Raw genomic sequence first — 21,121 nt, forward strand, 5'->3', positions numbered from 1 at the left:
ATACAACTTTGTACAATGTCCAATTAATACCAAAGGAAACACAGTTCCTGTTATGGAGGAAGTTGTCCACTGTATGGTACAAATCAGTAGTTCTCTTATATTGTGAGTTCTCCATGTCCTCTGGGTTATATATTATTTGTGCTACTTACATCAAGCTCTGGACTTATTATATAGCCTCCTAAATGAAATTAGTAGTCATTCAAGAATTTGACCTAAACAAGCCTCAATAAGAAAAACCAAGTGGATTTAACATTCCTGGATTATTGGATATGCAGTCGGATGCATAGCCTACAAATCTTGGAAGAATTTTAGGAAAATATTGCAGATGAACAGTCAACTAAGACCAGAATTAAATAGCAAGAAGAGAATAGAATAGGATTGCATTTGGAAATTCTTCAGATATCAGTAACCCAAAGCTTCTCCCTAAAATAAAACTTGATTTTAAAAAGATAATATTCTTCTAGTGGTCAATCAACAAGATTTAAGTGCTTGCTTTATGCTAGGCATGGGTCCAAAAGCTGGAGGACAAAAGTAGTCCTCAAGAACCTTGTATTATACTGGAGAAATTTGCAGATGACTACAAATCACGAAATAGCACTATTTCCAAAGAATCAAAATTGCGTACCACTCAAAGAGCCCTGGAAAGATTCATGGTGAGCACAAGTGGTTCCTACCAAGTTAGAAAAACTTCAATCAGAGGCCGTCTGATGGACTATATTATCTGTGAACTGATCTAGATATATTTGGAGACGTTTATCACTCTGTTGCCTGCAGATTGATGAATTGGTTCTATAAGTTGTTGTTTTTTTGCTTTTTGATGAGATATTAAAGAAGGGAAAGGGACCTGTATGTGCAAAAATGTGGCAGCCCTTTTCATAGTGGCTAGAAACTGGAAATTGAATGGATGACCATCAGTTGGAGAATGACTGAATAAATTGTGGTATATGAATGTTATGGAATATTGTTGTTCTATAAGAAATGATCAGCAGGATGATTTCAGAGAGACTTGGAGAGATATACATGAACTAAGTGAAATGAGCAAAACCAGGAGATTATACATTTCAACAACAATACTACATGATGCTCAATTCTGATGGAAATGGCTCTCCAACAACGAGAGGATCCAAATCAGTTCCAATTGATCTGTAATGAACAGGACCAATTACACCCAGAGAAAGAACACTGGAAAATGAGCATGGACCACAACATAACATTTCCACTCTTTCTGTTATTGTTTGCTTGTATTTTTTGTTTTTTCTTCTCAGGTTATTTTTACATTCTTTCTAAATCCAATCGATCTTGTGCAACAAGATAACTGTATAAATATGTATATACATTTTGTATTTAACATATATTTTAACATATTTAACATGTATGGGACTACCTGCCCTTTAGAGGTGGAGGGAAGGAGGGGAAAAGTTGAAACAAGTTTTTGCAAGGATCAATGTTGAAAAATTATCCGTGCATGTTTTGTATTTAAAAAGGTATAATAATAAAAAAAAAAATTTTGTGTGTGTGAAGTTAAGAACAAGGAAAGATCTTTAAAAAAGTGTTATCTGTTGTATGTGCTACTGTTTTCACACATCTTATTTGTCATTTTTACAGTCTGTTACCAAGGTTTATGCTTCAGCATGTATGAAGTGGAAATCTCAAACAAACAGGGGAAGAAACTAGATCAACTAACAGAATATATAAAAACTAAGGAATTGGTAAGGACATGAATTTAAGTATTGTTATTTCTTAAATAATTGAAAATCTTACACTTCACTTTTAGCAAAGTCTTTTTAGAAAATAAATTTCAATGATAATTACAAAACTTTAATTTTTCTTTAGTCTTTATTGAATACTCTTTAAAACAAATGATCTCACCTCCTTTTGGTCTTAAATCTTGGTAATTGTAGGAAGAATTGTGTTGTAGAAATTCCCTAGAAAATGTGTTCAAGGAATATAAGAATAATAAGAATTTTCCCAAAATCCTTCCTAGAATTTTACTTCCTAAAATTCCTCATAATATATGGTAGTCCCAAAAGCATTTGGTACAAATTGACTTGAACTTAAGGTATCCAAATTGAACTACAAGGAATTGTAACTACCAGTTACTTTGCTTTTGTTATAAAGACCAAGTTGTTTCTACTTCATGTGTGCACTTACAAATGGAGGAAATATTTGGGTGTTAGCTAGAGATTATTTGGGGATGGAAGCTAAGGGAGAAAAAGGGATAGTTCTCTTGTCAGCCTAGAGTTTTTAAAATATTCCCATCAGTATTAACTACAGACACTTCAAAGGAAAATAAAATAAATGATCTTTTTTTTTTTAAACATAGCTAATCTAAAGGTAATTTGTACAACTTGTAAGTGATATTTTATGGGATTGGTAGGGTTCACATGGTAATTGGGCACAAAATAGAAATGAATTTTTATGATTATTTTAAGGAAACATACTAATGGATCCTGAAGTGCTTTTAAATACTGGGGGAAATTAAAGTTAATAGAAAATTAGTTTAGACCTAAATGTGTTTCCTTTGAATTTAAGTGTAAATTGCATGTCATCTTTTGATGCTTGAACCTTTATCATGAGTTATGGGTGGTACTATATAATTTTATGTTCCTTGCTGCAAATCTTGTTGAATTGAAGCTATAATTGTGAAACACTTATTGAAATAAATTGAATTTGCCTTGAAAAGCTAAGGTATATATGTTTTGGTAGATTTCATTTGTTATACCAGCATAACTTGTGTTAACCGTGAATGGATAGAATGTTTCTGGACTATGCCATAGCAATAAATTCCTCTTTTTCTCAGTTGTAAGTAGAAATGGTTAAATGAGCCCTGAAATTTATTTATTTATTTTATTTAAAATTTCTTTGTTTTTTATTTATTTATTTATTTATTTTTTGAGGCCGGGGTTAAGTGACTTGCCCAGGGTCACACAACTAGGAAGTGTTAAGTGTCTGAGACCAATTTTAAACTCAGGTCCTCCTGAATTCAAGGCTGGTGCTCTATCCACTGCGCCACCTAGCTGCCCTTGAGCCCTGAAATTTAAAAGATTCTAATGACATTTTTCTTTTGAACATACGATAAAAGAAGGATTTTTCCACTTAGTCTTTTTAGAAAGGGCACTGCATTAGGATCAGAGTTCACATTCAGGTTCTGTTAATTGTAGTAGGATATTGACCAGGTCAATTACCCCCTCAGAGTCTTAATTTCTTCAGCTGTTTAATAAGGGGGTTTGGAGTAGATGATCCCCTTCCAGCTCTAAATCTGGGGTCTAATGATCTGTGACTTTCAATTCACTGATATTTTTATTTTGGTTTGTCTTTTTTCTTTTTTTTTCAATGTGTGTGTGTGGGGGTTATTTGGTAATCTAAAGAATTTTACTTTCATTTTTATATTTAGGATTGAAAAGGTAAACAATGAAAGACCTAATTTTTACTTTCATTTTCCTCTGATGTGGGAAATAAAAGTGAAACTTTGTTTTGGTTTAGAAAGCAAATTGTCAGGGCTACTATAAGACTGTCGGCAAAAGGAAAAAAGTTCTTTCTGTTTAATATTTTCACTGTGGTACTTTTATGAATTATTTATTACTTTCTGGTGGCTTGTTTCCTTCTTTTAAAAAAAACATTTTGATCACTTCTAGCTATAATATATATTATACATGTTTGAGTTTCGTGTAATTAAAGTTAGCTATTTTATCTTTTATAATTGTGTCTTATTCTTGTTTGCTTAGAAATAAAACCTCTACCTAGAGCTGTGATAGGTCTGTGATTTGCTGTGATAGATCAGTAATTTGCTTCTCTAATAATTTTTTTAGCCTTATTTTATTTTTTTAATTTATGGATTAAAACACTTCCATAACATACGATAGTTTAAAAAAAAAAAAAAGTTGATTGCACTTGAAACCACAAATCTGTCATGTATACTTGCTATTCCATATTTTTTTTTCTCTGTGTGTGTATAAAATTGCTCATTTCACTCTTCATTGTTTCATGCACTTCTATCCATCTTTTTCTGAAATTGAGCTGCTAATTTATTATAGCACAGTAGCATTCCATCACAATTATACTAAAATTTGTTCAGCCATTCTCCAGTGAGCAGACATCTCTGCAATGTCCAATTCTTTGCCGCTGCAAAGATTGTTGCTTATAAATATTTTAAATTATAATCAAAATGTCAAATATATATTTTATAGAACTTAATGAAAATAGTAACAAAATTCATTTGGAAAAACAAAAAAATCTATAACATGAAGGGAAATGGATGAAAATAAGGACAACAGTGGGGACAGGACAACACTTACTGAAACTATATTATATAGAGCAGCAGGCCATCAACATTTCTGCTATTGAGTAAAAAATAAAGCTATTTTTTTCCAAATGAATTTTGTTACTATTTTATTTATCAAGTTCTATAAAATATATATTTGGCAGTTTGATTGGTCTAAGTCTTAAAAGTTTAAAATGTAGAGATAGTTTTACTTTTTCCTTACCTTTACTTTACCTTCTCTTCTTTTTTTTTTTTTTTTTTTTTACTAATAATGCTAGTATTTTCAGAACTATATTAAGTAATAGTAGGTAGAGTGAGCATCCTATTTACTTCTATATTGATTAGAAAATGTTGGTAGTGCTTTGCATTTCATATTATGCTTATTTTTGGCTTTATGTAGGTGCTTTATATTGAACACCTGTGCTTATGCTTTATAGGTTTTTAAGGATAAAAGAGTGCTTATCTTTTGAATGACTTTTTCTTCATCTGTTGAGATAATTGTATAATTTTAGATATTTACTATAAATAATTTTTTTGTTAGAATTTCTAATATTGAACCCTACTTAAAATTTTTAATGTAAATTCCATTTACTCATAATCAGGGCTATCTTGGTTAATTTACTGTAGTCTGTTTGACAAGATATTGTTTAAAATTTTCTGATAATTTTCCTTCTGTGTTTTTTAATATAGCTAATTTAGATATTAGGATAATATTTGTCTCAAAAGTTTTTTGGTCAGTGCTTTCTGAGTTTTTGAGAATAATTTTCAAAATATTGGCATTAATTTAAAATATAATATAATTTTCCATCAGGATCAATAGATATTTTTACTTTACAGCTGGATTTTTTTTTCCTATGATTGGATTATTTAAGATCTCTATTTGATTTTCTAATTTGGATATTTTATATGAGCTGTCCTTAAAATGTGACAAATTGGTTTTTAAACATTTGATTATGTCGTTTGTTAGACAATATTTATTTTGGCAAACAGTCCAAGTAGATGAGAGATCAAATAAAATTTTAATTTTATCATTGAATATGAGACCTATACCATATGCCCAATATTCCACTTAATTTTTTTAAGTGTAGCATTTTTATTTCATACATCAAGTCATTATCTTTGTTAATGTATTGTATGATTAACCTATTCCTTATTGAAATAGTTATTAACCATATCCCAAGTTAAGGGAATATACTGCTGTACTTAGTAGAAGTAAAACCAATAAGTATAATTTGTAAGGACAATTTCAGATTTAGACTCAAAAATAAGAGAAATTAATAGCAATGTAGAGCTATCTTGGTAATCGACTGAATTACTTGTATAGAAAAGGTTGCATTATATTCCTGGAGGTATTTAGGTAACCACTATATGTTATTAGTAATAACTTTAAAAAAAAATAGTATGTTTTATACTGGGTGGGAAATTAGATGAGCCCTAAGGTTCTTTTTCTATGTTAACATTCCATGATTTGACTAGTGTAAAGCATGACTAAATATGAGATGACAGTGTTGTAATTATTCTTAAATTTTGTGATATTTAAAAGGGGAGAAGTAAATAATTGCTTTGATGTAATGTAGAGATCTCAATTTACTTTCTTCTTGACTGGTAACAAGTTATTCTTAGCACTACTATGCAACCTTTATTACTTTTTTAAATAATAGCTTCTTATTTTCAAAATATATACAAAGATAGTTTTCAACATTCATCCTTGCAAAATCCTAGTGTTCCAAATTTCTCTTCCTCCCTTTCTCCCCCTAGAGCCCCCCCAGAGCAATTAATCCAATATAGGTTAAGCATGTGCAATTCTTCTATATATATTTCCACATTTATCATGCTGCACAAGAAAAATCAGATCAAAAGGGGGGAAAATGAGGGAAAAAAAAAACAAGTAAATAACAACAAACAAGGTTAAAGTATTATGTTGTGATCCATATTCAGTCCCCATGGGCCTCCATCACAAATCTTTTGAAATTTATTTCAATCACCTCATTGTTGAAAAGAGCCAAATCCATCAGAGTTGATCATCACATAATCTTATTGTTACTGTGTCTTGGTTCTACTCACTTCACTTAGCATCAGTTCATGTGTAAGTCTCTTTAGGCCTTTCTGAAATCATCCTGCAGATTGTTCTTTATAGCACAATAATTAATATTCCTTTACATTCATATACCATAAATTATTCCCCAAGTGATGATACTATGCAACCTTTAAAAAAAAAAAAAAAGATGCATTTATTTTGACAAAATACTTTCCAAAAAAAAAATCCCAACAAATCTCCCTAAAAAATACATCCCCCCCCCCCAAGAAAAAATACATCCCTAAAGACAGTTAAGCAAATTATAATAGTGTAACTATGACTGATGGTACGCTTTTACTTTGTAGTTTAGCAGTTTGCAGAAAAGAAGGATGTTTATGCAGTTTTTAACAGAATTAAGAAACTTTAAAACTTTTTTTACTTCAGGGAAAAAAGAAAATTTTTATTCATTACATATTAAGTACTTAATTTTTCCTGGACTGTCGTTTTCTTTTCATGAGTAGAAATGTCTGTTAAAGTGTGGCATATGGGGACATATTTTCATCTAATATTTTTGGTATACATTTTAGGCAATTGTCAAATGTTTAGAAGATCAAGGGTTTCTTATTTTACTTACGTCATCTGCCTTACAGTGGGACACAGGTAAGGAGGAACTGTTTTTAATATGTTTTCTTTTGTTTTCATAGTATTCCACAGTATTTAACATTTTCTGTCTTTGTTTTTTTAATAGATTTTGGTGATGAACACATGAACCTGTATGCCTTGTTTTTATTCCCTTCATCCTCGTCAACAGGTATAGAAAATTTAAGGAATATGCTTATGATTCACTAAAAGGGTGAAGTTGAAAGTTTCATTGTTTTTCATTTAGGCTAAAAGAAATAAGCTTTTAAAAAAACACCTTATCTAGTCTATATATATATATATATATATATATATATAAAATGTAATTCTTAATATATGAAATACTTAAGTTTTATATATAGTGTTAATATGTAATTTGAATGTGGCATTAGCCTATATACAACTATACATAAGGAGACTTTTTTCATGTTTTTGATTATAGACCATCTTAGTATTTCATTTTTGTTATAGATAAAATTATAAATCAAGGAATTTTTTAAAATAACCATATCCCCAGCTTAGTTCAATTTATAGACATAATTCATCAACAAATCAAACATTAAAAAGTGCCTACTGTGTGTCAGCCACCGCATTAGACACTGTGAATACAAAACCAAAATAATGCAGTCAAGATCTTGCTTTTAACATTGTATTGAGACAGAAGGAAACTTATGCTTATATATATATATATATACAAAACACACACATTTCTATATTTATATAGTGTTTACTGAGAAGTGAGTGGCATGATGGAAAACAGTCCAAAGGTAGAAACCATTATTTTTTTCAGTTCTCTCATTTAATTCTATCTTAAACACCAGTTACTTAGAAAATACCATTTCATTATAGTACAAACAGTTTTTCACAATTCACTTCTATTTCAGGAAAATATTAACTGTTTAGAAAATATTACGTGTTATATTATTAACTACTGTTAGTGTAACATTGTTCTTTTTTTTTTGTTCTATCCAGTTAATTTTCTTTTTTTTCATAATATCTTTTTATTTTTCAAAATACATGTATTTTCCATTGCAAAACCTTGTGTTCCATATTTTTCTCCCTTCCTCTCCCACTTTCACCCTTCCCTAGACTACAAGAAATTCAGTATAAGTTAAACATGTGCAATTCTTCTAAATATATTTCCACATTTATCATGCTACACAAGAATCAGGTCAAAAAGAGGGAGAAAAAAAGGAAAAAAATAAACAAGGGGGCAAACAGCAACAACAAAGATGTGAATACTATACTGTGATCCACATTTGGTCTCCATAGTTCTCTCTCTGGATGCAGATGGCTCTCTCCCATCACAGGCTCTCTCCCATCACAAATCTATTGGAAGTGACCTATGTGGTTAATTTTCTTTTTTTTTCTTTTTTCCTTTTTTTTTCTTTTTTTTGCTGAGGCAATTGCGCAGGGTCACACAGCTAGTAAGTGTTAAGTATTTCAGGCCAGATTTGAACTCAGGTCCTCCTGACTTCAGGGCTGGTGCTTTATGCCACCTAGCTGCCCCTATTACATTATGGAATGCAAACAAGATTAGAAGGGAAGCAATAAATTGGGGGAAAAGTTTTACATCCATGGGTTCTCAAGGCTTCAGTTCTAAAATAAAAGGAGAATTGATTCAAATTTATGAGAATTCAAGTCATTCTTCAACTGATAAATGGTCAAAAGATACAAGCAGACAGTTTTCAGGTGAAGAAATTAAAATCATTTATAGTCATATGAAAAAAATGCTCTAAATCATTATTGATCAGAGAAATGAAAATTGACAACTCTAAGGTACCACTACTACACACCTCTCAGGTTGGCTAAAATGACAGGAAAAGATAATAACAAATGTTGGAGGTGTGGTGGGAAAACTGGGACACTGATAGATTGTTGGTGGAATTGTGAATGGATCCAACCATTCTGGAGAGCAATATGGAATTGTGCAAGAGCTATCAAATTGTGTATACCTTTTGCTGTAGCATTGTTTCTACTGGGCCTGTATCCCAAAAAAGATCATAAAAAAGGGAAAAGGACCCACATGTGCAAAAATGTTTGTGGCAGCCTTTTTTGTAGTGGCAAGAAAGTGGAAATTAAAGGGATGCTCACCAATTAGAGAATGGCTGAATATGTTATGCAATGATATTGTTCTGTAAGAAATGACCAACAGGATGATTTCAGAGAGGCCTGGAGAAACTCTCATGCTAAGTGAAATCAGCAAAACCAGGAGATCATTATACACGGCAACAACAAGATTATGTGATGATCATTTCTGATGGATGTGGCTCTTTTTAGCATTGAGATGATTCAGGCCACTTCCAATAGATTTGTACAGATTCTCTGTATCCAGAGAAAGAACTGTGGAGACTTTGAGTGTGAATCACAGCATAATATTTTCACGGTTTTTAATTGTTGTTTGCATTTTGTTTTCTTTCTCTTTTTTTACTTTTTAATCTTATTTTTCTTGTGCAATATGATAATTGAAAATATTTTTAGAATTGCACATGTTAATATATTGGTGCTATCTAGGGGATGGGATGAGGAGAAGGGAAGGAAAAAAAATTTGGACTACAGAGTTTTGCAAAGGTAAATGTTGAAAATTATCTATGCATATATTTTGAAAATAAAAAGCTTTAATTTAAATAAAAATAACTTTTAGAAAAATAAAGAATAGAGTGTTGATCATAGATCCAGGAAGATCTTAGGTTAGGTCCCACCCCTGATGTGTACTAGCTTTGTGACAGAGAAAATCACTTTACTATTTGGTGTGTCAACCTGAATTAATGAGAAAATGGCCAGTGTGGCAAAAGTTATGGGTTATATGAAGCAGCAAGCAAGCAGGGAGAAGAGCTGCAAGTGCTAGCAGATGGGAACAATCTATAGTTTTTTACAAGGTAAGTTGTTTTGTACAGTCTACTGAAGGTCCATAGAGAAAGCTCTGGAAGAATTTAGGATATTTACAAAATAGAGTCTGCTAGTGATAAAATCTGATCACTCCCTTTCAGTTCTTTAGTAAGCTGCATTTAGTAAGCTGTATTGGCAACCATTTAAGATCATTAGTTGCAGATAAGATGCTGACCTTCATTAGTAGAGGGAATTTACTTAACTGGGTTTTCCATATGTAAATGGGAGTCACTGCTTTGGTCTCCATCTCTGTGTCAGTCCCTCCTATCTGGTTTAATTGGGAGTTTACTGAAAGTCTGTTTTTTCTTAGGCATTTTCTTTTCTCTTTAGATACTACTAGCAGATATATAATAACCATATGTTATTTATTACTGGTTAGATTATCATTTTGAATTACTAGTCTTTTTTTTACTATCTCAGAATATATAAAATATATATATATATATAAAATCTAAAGCATTATTTTTGTATTATGGATGTGTGTGGAATGGGTTGGGTGCAAGACCACCTTCCCAATCCAGTTAATTAATCAGAGACATCATTAGGGACAAAGAGAAAAACAAAGAAAAAACATTTATTTAATCCCTGTAGGGAGAGGCCCAGACACACACCTGAGAACTAGCATTTGCCCCTGGAACCTAACATGATTCTGGCTTGTCCAGGGTTTAAAAGCAAAAGACTCCAGCATTCTCATTGGATAGACCAACAGGATGTAACCATCCTTGACCAATGATCACTAATGCTGGCTGCCTCCCACAGGTCATGTCACTTCCTGCAACTTCCTGTATCTCAGGTTCAAAGTTCATTCCTCCAGAGAGTATTTTTCTCTCCAAGGTCTCAGTTCTGGAAACGGAACATGTGACTCAGTACTGAGAAATACTTCATCCAATCAGTCCTATTCAGTTGTAATATAATTATACATTATGTGTGTATATGTATATATATTTTCATACTTGTATGTTGTTTTTTTTTTTAGGTAGAAAAGAATCAAAATGTGAAGATGACATTTCTGTGAGAGTTGTACCCATTTTGCCTACCCTTCATTATGCTCTACTGGAAGCGAAAAAATTTTTGTCTGAGGAAGAAATTCATCCAAATGTGTTAGTGAAGCATCATTTCCAAGAATTTGCCAAGCAGAACAAAAATTCTTCATTGCCTTTCCAAAATTCATTTGAGGAACCAGAATTTTTTCCATGTGACACATTATCCAATGAATTGAAGGCGGGTCTTTATTCTGAAAAATGTTCTCAGAAGACTTTAACTTGTCTCAAGTCTTACTTTTCAGATCCAAGTGGTTATGCTTTGGAAATAACCACAGCCTTGGATTTGCTAGCAGGACATTCTCCATCACCTTTTTCTGTTTCTGATGGAATGTGTGATGTTGGCTTCTCTCTCTTTATGCCTCCGGATACTGAATGTGTTGACTCAGAGGCTCAAGTGAAAAATGAAACAGATAAAAACAAAAACTCTGATGGGACAAGTAAAGCTGAAAATAGTCTACATTTGTGTCCAACATCAAATCTGAGAATCCAGCCGAAGAGAAAAGCAAGTATGTCAGTTGTGATGCAGAATAAAAAGGTGAACTTATGCCGCCCATTCTCCAAAAAAACAGGACCTGTAACAACCATTGAAACCACAGTTAAGCTAGCAAAAGGTCAATTTCCTCAGAAGAGGAAAAGAGGTAAGTTTCTTTTTGATGTAATTCTAAAATATCAGTGTATATCAATAGGCAATTTAAGTGACCTAAACAGTTTTACTTATTTGGAATATGGAGGAGATTTACTTGTCTTGAGTATGGAGGAGAATCATTTAAGTTAAGAAGCATTTACCATGTACTTCCTCTATGCCTGGTACTTGCTAAGCTCTAGTGATATAAGAAAGAGCCCAAAAAACTTAATCCTCACTTTTAAAGATGCTTATAGTCTAATGGAGGAGGACAGTTTGTAGACTGCTAGAAAGATATATGCGGAATAAATTGAGATAATCTCAGAACGTTGAAGGTTGAGGATTGTGAAAGGCTTCCTGTAAAAGGTAAAAGTTTAGCTACAATTTGAAGAAATTTAGGAGAACCAGAAGGTAGAAATGACGGAAAGTTCAAGGCATGAGGCCAAGCCATCAAATAAGTTGGAAGATATATTCAAGGAACAGAAAGAGATCACTGAATTCCAGATTATGTGGAAGGATATAAGGATATAAGCCAAAGGGATATTGAATTATTAACATACTGCAATTATAACAGTGCTTTTGGTTAGAAGAGAGATGAAAATAAGGGCACAGGATTTCTGTTTTCAAAGATGTATCAAAAAGTATTAATTGTGAAGATTCCTTATTTCTAGCATATTTATACTATTAGAGATTATTTACACACATTCTCACTTAGAATGTACACACACACACACACACACACACACACACACAGAACTTGGGAACAGACTGTGGTAAACTCTAGGAGAAGTATGGGACTTGCAGAATACCCAACCACATCTTGTATAGATATTATATAATTTTCAAGAATGATACTATAGCAAATTATTTTGTAGTTAAGGTTTTTAGTTATGCTGATATTTTTACTGATTCTGTGAGTTCTTAAATATTCCTCTGTGGTTCTTAAGTCTAAATGATTTATCAGAATGTAGGTTGTTTGCCTTCCTGCCTTCTAAGTTAAGCATAGCACATAGTCAATGCTTATAAATGCCTCTTTTCTCCTTCTTCCTTGATTTCTAGATTAATTTCAACATTTTATGCTTGTGGTTCAATTATTTCAGTCATGTCCAGCTCTCCATAACTGCATTTTTGAGTTTTCTTAGCAAAGATAGTAGTTTTGCCATTTCCTTCTCCAGCTCATTGTATAGATGAAGAAACTAAAGCAAACAGAATTAAGTAACTTGAGTTGAACCCAGAAAGATGAGTCTTCCTGCCTTCAAGTCTGGTATTCTATCCACTATGCTTAGATGCCCCATGGATTTTAATATACTTTTGTTTATACTGCTCTTTCCTTCACCATTCTGTGAATGATTCATGTTTCTCAGACTAGTGTTAATTTAGAAATTTGCACTGATTTGTTGTGGCTTTCTATTTTTATAGTTGTGCAAAGCTTTATATTTCTCATTGTTTGGCTTACAGGATGAAGTTTTAACAAATTTTTAAATTATGTAATTTAATTGAGAACTTTTAAGTTATAGCTTTACGTTGCTTTGATAAACTCAAAATTTTGTTTTGTTTATTGTTGTTGAAATTTATTTTTAGAAAGAAAACCCAAAAAATGATATTAGCATTTCTTTTAAAGAGCTAATATCTCTATATAAATAACAGGTTTTTATAATTTTTAAAAAAAAGAAAAACCATGCTGATGTTGATTTAAATCTGGGGATACAATAGTTCCTTAAAGGAAAAAAATTTTTCTTTTTCTTTTTGAGGTGCTGAAGTGCTGACAGCACAGTTTATACAAACAACAAAATTGGATCAGAAAAATCAAGAGACTTTTGTTTCTGAAAGTGTGCCAGTAGTAACAAATGCTAAAAAAGTAAAGAAACCAGAAACATCTCCAATCAAAACGGTGCCAAGGGTTAACCAAGCCATGAAAAAGCCTCCACAGAAACAGAGAGTAAATATAGTCAAAAGCAACCAAAATCCAAGAATGAGAAAACAACTGCAACCTGGTAAGACTGTATTATCCAGGTGAATTAAAATTCTATAGTCCTGACTAAATAGAAATTGCAAGGTAGCAAGTCTCATTCATGAATTTGATATCCTTGATGATAATATTGGCGTCTGATTTTTATATAGCTCTGAAAAGTTTGCAAAACCCTTTATACATATTATCACATTTGATTTTCACAAGAACTCTATGAACTTCTTGGTACTATTATTGTCTCCATTTGACAGATTAGAAAACTGAAGCTGAGAAGGGGTTAAATGACTGTCTATTCCTATATCTACTCATGCTCCTCCTCCCCTGCTCAAAAAAAATGTGGGTGTTTCTCAAAATTCTGACCTAAGTTCTCTTTTTTCTCTCAACTCTTAGTGATCTCATCTATTCCCATTACAGGTGATCTTATCATGTAAATCTACATAAGTGACTCAAATCTCTTCCCTAAATTCCAGGGTATGCCTAGGGAAGACTAAAAACAGAGTCAAGGGAGTGGGAAAACATGGGACATTAAACAAGTAGCTTGAGTTTGGTTAGAATAGAATATATTGAAAGGAGTTAAGCCTAGAAAAGTTGATAACACTGTATTATGAAGAGATTCAATGACTGAGGAAGAATTCTGTGCTGAAGTCATTAGACAGTGAGATTTGGGGCAGATAGCTCTATAAGCCATATCTATACATAAGAATAGAACCTGTGATTTCACTGATGTCAGGAATTTCCTTGTGAGGCACTTCTTCCACTTGGGCAGGTCAGCACATTCTAACAAAAATCATAGTGAAAAAAAGTTTCCTAGGGCACTGGGCTTCATTGACTTGCTTTGGGCCACATAGGCAAGTTTTTCTCACTTTGAGGACAGCTTTCTAGTCTGTCATGCTGCAATGCTTCGTGTAGAAGGAATACATCTTTAGTCTTCTTAATCATCTCATTCTTCTCATCTTTTTTCCTGTGGTATTTTTTCTGAAAGCAATAATCCTGGGACAAATCTCTATCTTGATATTATTCTTTTATATTTAATATTATACAGACTGTGACATTGTTAGATGAAATAATTGTTTTTTTAAATATCTGAATAAAGGTACCAGGATGTTAAATTTATCTTTTATATGATCATTAAAACATCTTTGTAACAATCCCAGTTAATATAACAAAAATACCTGATGCATACATTAGAGTTTGTAAAGCAAATTATTTTATATAAGCCTCACAGCATTTTATAACAATCCTATTATCCCCATGTTACATGCGTTTTCCCCATTTTACAGATGAGGATACCATGAGAGATTAAGTCATTTACTCATATTCACATAGCTAACATCAGAAGTGAAATTCAAACTCAGGCCTTCTTGAGTACAGAGTTCTGTACACTGCATAATTATACCAGTAGTTTACAACAAAAGAGGGAAGTTGAAAGCCTAATAGTTACTGAAACTCCAGATGTTAGTTTTGAGGGACTATCCAAGGATAGCTTAGTGGGAATGGAGAAGAAGTAATGAATTTAAGGAATATGGAGAATATAGATGATGTATTGGCTATAATAGGTGAGAATCATAATACCACTGATAGCAACAAGAGAAGTCAAAAGAAAGAACAAATTCTAAGGTAAAAAATAAATTATCTTGGGATGAAGTTGGGGGCTGGAAGGTAGGGTAGGGAAGGGGGGGTAGAGAAGGCAATTAAGATTGTCACCTGTGGTCACAGAGCCAGTTAGGATCAAGTGTCTTTGAGACCAGATTTGAACTGCAGATTCTCCTATGTATTGTGCTACCTAGTTGCCCCCAAAGTATTATTTGGATAGTTTGAGATTGAGATTTTAGTATGATACCTGAACAGAAACACGGATCAGAGCTGAAGTTTTCAGTATGAGAATTTTCAGTTTAAAAGGAATATCTGAAATCATAGGAATGAATGAAGTTGCCAAAAGAGAAAGATTAATGAAATACTATAGCTTTTCTAATTTTTAATGCTGTTGAACTAAATTCAAGGAAGTTTTCACATAAAGTAGCTGATTAATAAGTCCATCACAGATTTCTGTTACCTAACCTCAACTGGGCCCTCAGGACCGCAGCAAGAAAGTTCTTTTATTACTCCTCTAATTGTTGTCCTATTCTATTCCCTCTGATCTTGTTCTCATATTTTTTTCTTTGTCTACCTTCTTAGTTTAGGAGCTCATTTCATACTTTGCCGAGAAAACAGACTTTTCTCCAATGTTCCCATATTATTCCCAATACAAAATACACTTTGTCTTTTAAAGCCTTTCACAACTCTTCACTAATTTTGATGCTTCATTATATACCATTTCCTTTCTTGAATTCGATAGTATAGCCAAATGTGCTTTCTTGTTCTTGCTCACCTTGGTACTCCATCTCTCATCTACAAGAATTTGCACTAGCTATTTCCCAAGTCTTCATCTACATCTCAGAATCCTTCACTTCTTTCAGGCATCTCCTCTTCATGAGGACTTCTCCTACTCCTCCAACTAGTCATGCCCTTCCTTCCAAACTCCCTTTTATTTATTTGGAATATGCATACTAAGACATATATTTATATGTATATATTTGTGTGTGTCTGTATGTAGATGCACTCAACACATTCACATATGCATTTTATTCTCCTCCAAATGTAAGCTTTTTGAGATAAAAAACTGTCTCACTTTCATCTTTGCATTCTCATGCTGATCATGTAATAAAAGATTAATAAATATTTGTGAATTTTTTGATCAATTAATGTAAATTAATGAAGATAAGAATGAAGATACTTCAAGCAAATTTGTTTCATTTCATGCCTAGAAACTTAAGAAATGAAATATTTTTTTAAAATTTCTTCTTACAAACGTATAATAGTATTTAATAGAGATTTTTGTTAGTTTTTTTTTTTTTTAAACTACTGTTTTGTTTTTTTGTAGAAGTGTGGAAATAACGATAATTTCTTAAAGCTAGCACAGTACAAGTTTTGGAAAGGTCTGTCCCACTAGAAAGACTTTGGGGAATTGGTGATATAGAATATATAATGAAGTAAGATAATGAAATTTCATAGGCATATCGCACAATATTTAATTTCATGTAAATCAATAGATTTTTTTTTTTTTTTTGATGATTTAGCCAAAAGAGAGATCCCTTCCCAACCACCAATTAAAATTCTGTCAAATAATCAAGGAAATGATCATAGTGAAAATACGGTTCAACTTGGAAGCACTGCTGTTGTTCAATCAGATCTTCAAGAAAATTGCATTGGTCACTTTGACTCCCAAGCCCTAAATATGTTGGCTGATCTGGCTCTAAGCTCTGCTACCTCTACCACCTCATCATCTATTCATAGAGACTTGTCTTCCTCCTCTGACTTAACACAAAACAATATTTTATTCTGTAAAGAAAATTCTTTGCAAAGTACTTATGATCATGAATATCACAGGCTGGCTAAAAACCAAAGATGTGCATTGTATTCTCTTGAACTACCCAAGCCATCTTATGAACAAATTAATTCACAGACAAATGTACCTGATAGCCAGAGTGAAAAGAACTTGACTCCATATCATCAAATATCTGTGACCCAGGAAGCACTTCCTAAAGAGACAGTAGAATCTGCAGATGAAAGCAATAGCAATAGTTCTTTTATTGCCATAGAACATTCTTATGCCTTACTCACTGCTGAACATTCAAAGAAACATCTGCAGCAGCGTGGAACACAAGGTCCTACCTTTGCAAAGAATGGGACAAAAGGCCCCGAGGCAGGGACTCCAGTGGGTAAAGTGATGCCATTTCGACATCAACATAACACTCCACCTGTTCAAAAGCTTTTGCTGGATCCAGTCATAAAACATAAGAGTCGATTGTTGCCTTCCAACTTAAAAGAAGATTTTTGTCATTCTCACACAGTATTTAGCTGTGATGGCTCCTTTAAAGTTACTTGCAAGTGTGAAACAGAATATGTCTTCAGCTTAGATAGTAAATATACTAACAACCCACTGGAGAAGACTGTAATAAGAGCTTTACATGGGTAAGTATGGATAAAACTATGTTTCTATTACATTAAACTTATACAAAAAAGTTATTTGAATTCCTTGGGTTCCTATTGAGGAAAGAGAAAACCAGAGTTGGAAGTACTAGTACCCATTGTCAGTCTTACAAGATAGATTTTTAGGTGTGGGAATGTTAAGCCTGGTTCTGACACTGGCTTCTTCTGAGTGTAAAAAAATAATTTAACAGATGAATAGTTTAGGAATAATGAGGACTTTAACCTTTAGATTTTGAGGGCATCAAAGTTTTTCAGTTAAAGTTGAAAAGATCTTAATTAAAAAATAAGAATTTTTAAAAAAAATTTTAAATTAGAATTTTAGAAGGAAAGCATCCTCAATACAGAACTTAAGAAAAATTTTAATCTTTTCTAAAAATAAAAAGTTCATATACAAAGGTAATTATGCAATTTACCTGTTCAAGAATGATATATGTAAACTATATCTCTAGTTCTTAATGTGAGTATTAAGAAGCCCTTCATATTGGAGTTTGGAAAGCCAAGCCTGTTCTTTTACAGATGAGAAATTAAAGCTCATAAAAGTTAAATTACTTGCTTAAGTTTTAAGTAGAAGGGACAGCTAGGTGGCGCAGTGGATAGAGCATCAGCCTTGAATTCAGGAGGTCTCAGATACTTAACACTTCCTAGCTGTGTGACCCTGGGTAAGTCACTTAACCCCAGCCTCAGGGGGGGAGGAAATGTTTTAAGTAGAAGTAGTAGAACTGGAATTTTAACTCAGATCCTGATTCCAAATTCAGCCTGATTTCTATATTGAGGACAGGAATCAGTGTTTACAGAAATGGTTTGAATCTTTTAATATTATTCATTTATCAATCTATTATCTCCATTTTTTAATTGTTGCTTCATACTTTTATATTTTTAAATGCATGTATATACAGTAATGAAGAATTTCTGCTCATTATAACATTCACCGAAAATTATTCTCAGTGGTTCAATGTGACTTTTTTTTTTCTTGTTTGATCCCTTCAGACCCTGGAATGCTGATGTGCCAGATAATGTAGAAGAAGTAAAGCTTATTCTTCATATGTGGGTAGCCCTGTTTTATAGCAATCAAAATAAAATCATACCCTCAGCTCGAAAAGTAGTAGAGCATAGTAATCCAGCAAAATATGTTTCTATAAATAGTACTTTGGATCCCTTGGATTTCAGTGAAGTCGGTGAAGAATGTCTAGGTATGAAACGACATTCTGTAGAATCTCCATTGGAGTCCAATTGGAATTCAAATAATTCTACCACTGGAATATTATTGGCTTGCACCAACATCAAGCCATCTACAAGTGGCTTGGAAGAGGGAGCTGCTTTAGCAGGAGAAGACCGTCAAGATACCCCAGAATTCCAGAGTACTATCTGTTCTTCTAATGAGGTAAGACTGGATAAAACAAATGTTGATTTTTATGAGGGAGAGGAGGTATTTTTCATTGTTTTGCTAAATAAAAATATTTAGTACATGGCATTAAATTAGTTTGTAAGAACTGATACTTCCAGTAATATAACAAAGTTTTTGTAAAGCTTCGGATGTGAAAAATAGTTCCTTACAAAGTTAATGAGGTACTGTTGATGGATAGAAGAGAGAGAGCTAAGTCTTATCTTAACTGTGTGCTTGAGAAAATTGTTCTTTTGAGAGAGGAAAGAAATAGTTGCAGAGGTAAAGAAGTTTTTGGTCCCCATGGAATAGTTCTTCTGACATGGAAAATGTTGTCCTTCCTACCTGTTGTTCTTAAGTATCACGAATACAGGGCCTCAAATGGCATGAATGTGAAAGTTATAATACGATTCTTAAAATGACAAAAGTAGATACCATTTTAAAATCCATAGTTCTAGCACTCTCTAGGATGTTGTATTGTCAGAACTCTTTTGTTATAGTCCTTGTAGACATTTACCTTAAAGGAACTAAGAATATAGATAAGTAAACCTTATTTATATAGATGAGTAAACAGTTGTATTTCAAAGTATAACTTATAAAGTCTTTGATTCAAAAATATTCTTTATTAAGACAGTATATTTTATTTATTAACTGTTGTCCGAAGAAATTTTTAATATGATCTTTGTCAGTTATAAATGAGAAGGAAAAATTTTTTTTAAAGTATATGCTTGTGAAGTTTTTATTTTGTTTGGTATAGCATTAAAGGGCAGCTAGGTGGTACAGTAGATAAAGGGTCAGACCTGGAGTCAGGAAGACTCATCTTCCTAACTTCAAGTGTGGCCTCAGAAATGTATTAGCTGTGTTACCCAGACAAATCACTTAGCCTTATTTGCCTTGGTTTTCTTATCTGTAAAAAGAGCTGGAAAAGGAAATAGCAAGCTACATCATTATCTTTACCAAGAAAACTCCAAATGGGATCATGAAGAGTTGGACATAACTGAAATGACTGGACAACATAATGCTGAGTTATTCATTATTTATTTATTTATTTTTCTGTTTTTTTTTACCATTACCCCTCTTTCTATTGATAGAATAGAATAGAATAGAATAGGGAGAGACTTGACAGACCAGAAACCAAATTTGATAAGCATTTTATGTACTTAATTTTTACTGAAGTGCTTTTAAAATGTTCAGGCAAAGTGTAATGATACAGAATCATTATCATAAAAACATGTAAGATGAGAGAGCAGAGTAATACAAGTCAAAAAAATGGAGGAGGCCATTGGTAGTTGTCCAGGAGTTGATCTAGTCTCATCACCCTCTGAAACTGGAGTGCCTCCTTCAGGTAATATTAACTTCCAAAGTGTCTTTGAGATTCTTAGTTGTAGTAAAATTAGTGTTAAGTCATGAGAGTGCTGAGGAAATCTCAGATTTTAATGTTTAATGTAAAATGGTAAAAACAGACAATATTAATGAGTTCTGTGTTTTGCATGTGTTGAGCTTATGTCTACAGAACACTCAACTGGAAATATTCAATAGGAATCACATAGATCTATGAATCACCTTCATGAAAAAGATAATTAAATTCAAGAGAGCTGACAAAATCAGAAAGGAAGAGAGTAAAGAGAAAATGTGCCCCATCGTTTGGGGAATGGTTTAACAAATTGTGGAATATGATTGTGTTAGGAATGTTATTGTCTTGTAAGAAATGGTGCTGAGGATAGGTACAGAAAAACCTGAAAAAGACTTATATGACTTGATACAAAGGGAAGTAAACAGAGCCAGAAGAACATTGTAGAACATTGTACACAGTTAAAGTAATATTATAATGATAATCAAATTTGAAAGACTTAGCATTTTATTATTATAATAATGCTCCACAGTAATTCTGAAGAATTCCTGATTTAAAAAAAAAATGCTATCCATTTATTCATTGATGAATTCTTAAGTACAGAAACATTTTTTTCTCCATTTTATTTCTCTTGCCTTTTTTGGTGAGGGGAAGGGGCAATATGATTAATGTGGAAATATGTTTTGTATAACCTTATATATATATATACACACATACATATATTTCATGCTTTCTCAATGGGTGAGAAGGGGCTAGAAGGAGAGGATTTGGGACTCAAAATTTTAAAAAATTAATGTTACAGGAGAGAAGAGGGCCCTGAACATACCATTTTGGGTTTATGATAAGTGTGTATTGAGCTATGAGAGGAGGATCCAGAAAGGTGGAAGGATAGAACCAAGAAAGTCATAAAAATGTAGAGA

General features: G+C 32.5%; 1 protein-coding gene across 2 annotated transcripts in view; it reads left to right on the forward strand.

The window, feature by feature from the left end:
* Positions 1–21,121, forward strand: part of TASOR2 (transcription activation suppressor family member 2) — a 103,695-nt gene that overhangs the window by 54,413 nt on the left and 28,161 nt on the right. For both annotated transcript variants that reach the window (XM_074269425.1, XM_074269424.1), the window contains 7 exons: positions 1,606–1,709; positions 6,866–6,938; positions 7,027–7,089; positions 10,783–11,487; positions 13,223–13,465; positions 16,557–17,451; positions 18,457–18,850. In XM_074269425.1, the coding sequence (XP_074125526.1) occupies positions 1,606–1,709; positions 6,866–6,938; positions 7,027–7,089; positions 10,783–11,487; positions 13,223–13,465; positions 16,557–17,451; positions 18,457–18,850 (2,477 nt within the window). The remainder of the gene's footprint in view (positions 1–1,605; positions 1,710–6,865; positions 6,939–7,026; positions 7,090–10,782; positions 11,488–13,222; positions 13,466–16,556; positions 17,452–18,456; positions 18,851–21,121) is intronic.

This window comes from Sminthopsis crassicaudata, chromosome 5 (genome assembly GCF_048593235.1).
Source record: "Sminthopsis crassicaudata isolate SCR6 chromosome 5, ASM4859323v1, whole genome shotgun sequence".
NCBI lineage: Eukaryota > Metazoa > Chordata > Mammalia > Dasyuromorphia > Dasyuridae > Sminthopsis > Sminthopsis crassicaudata.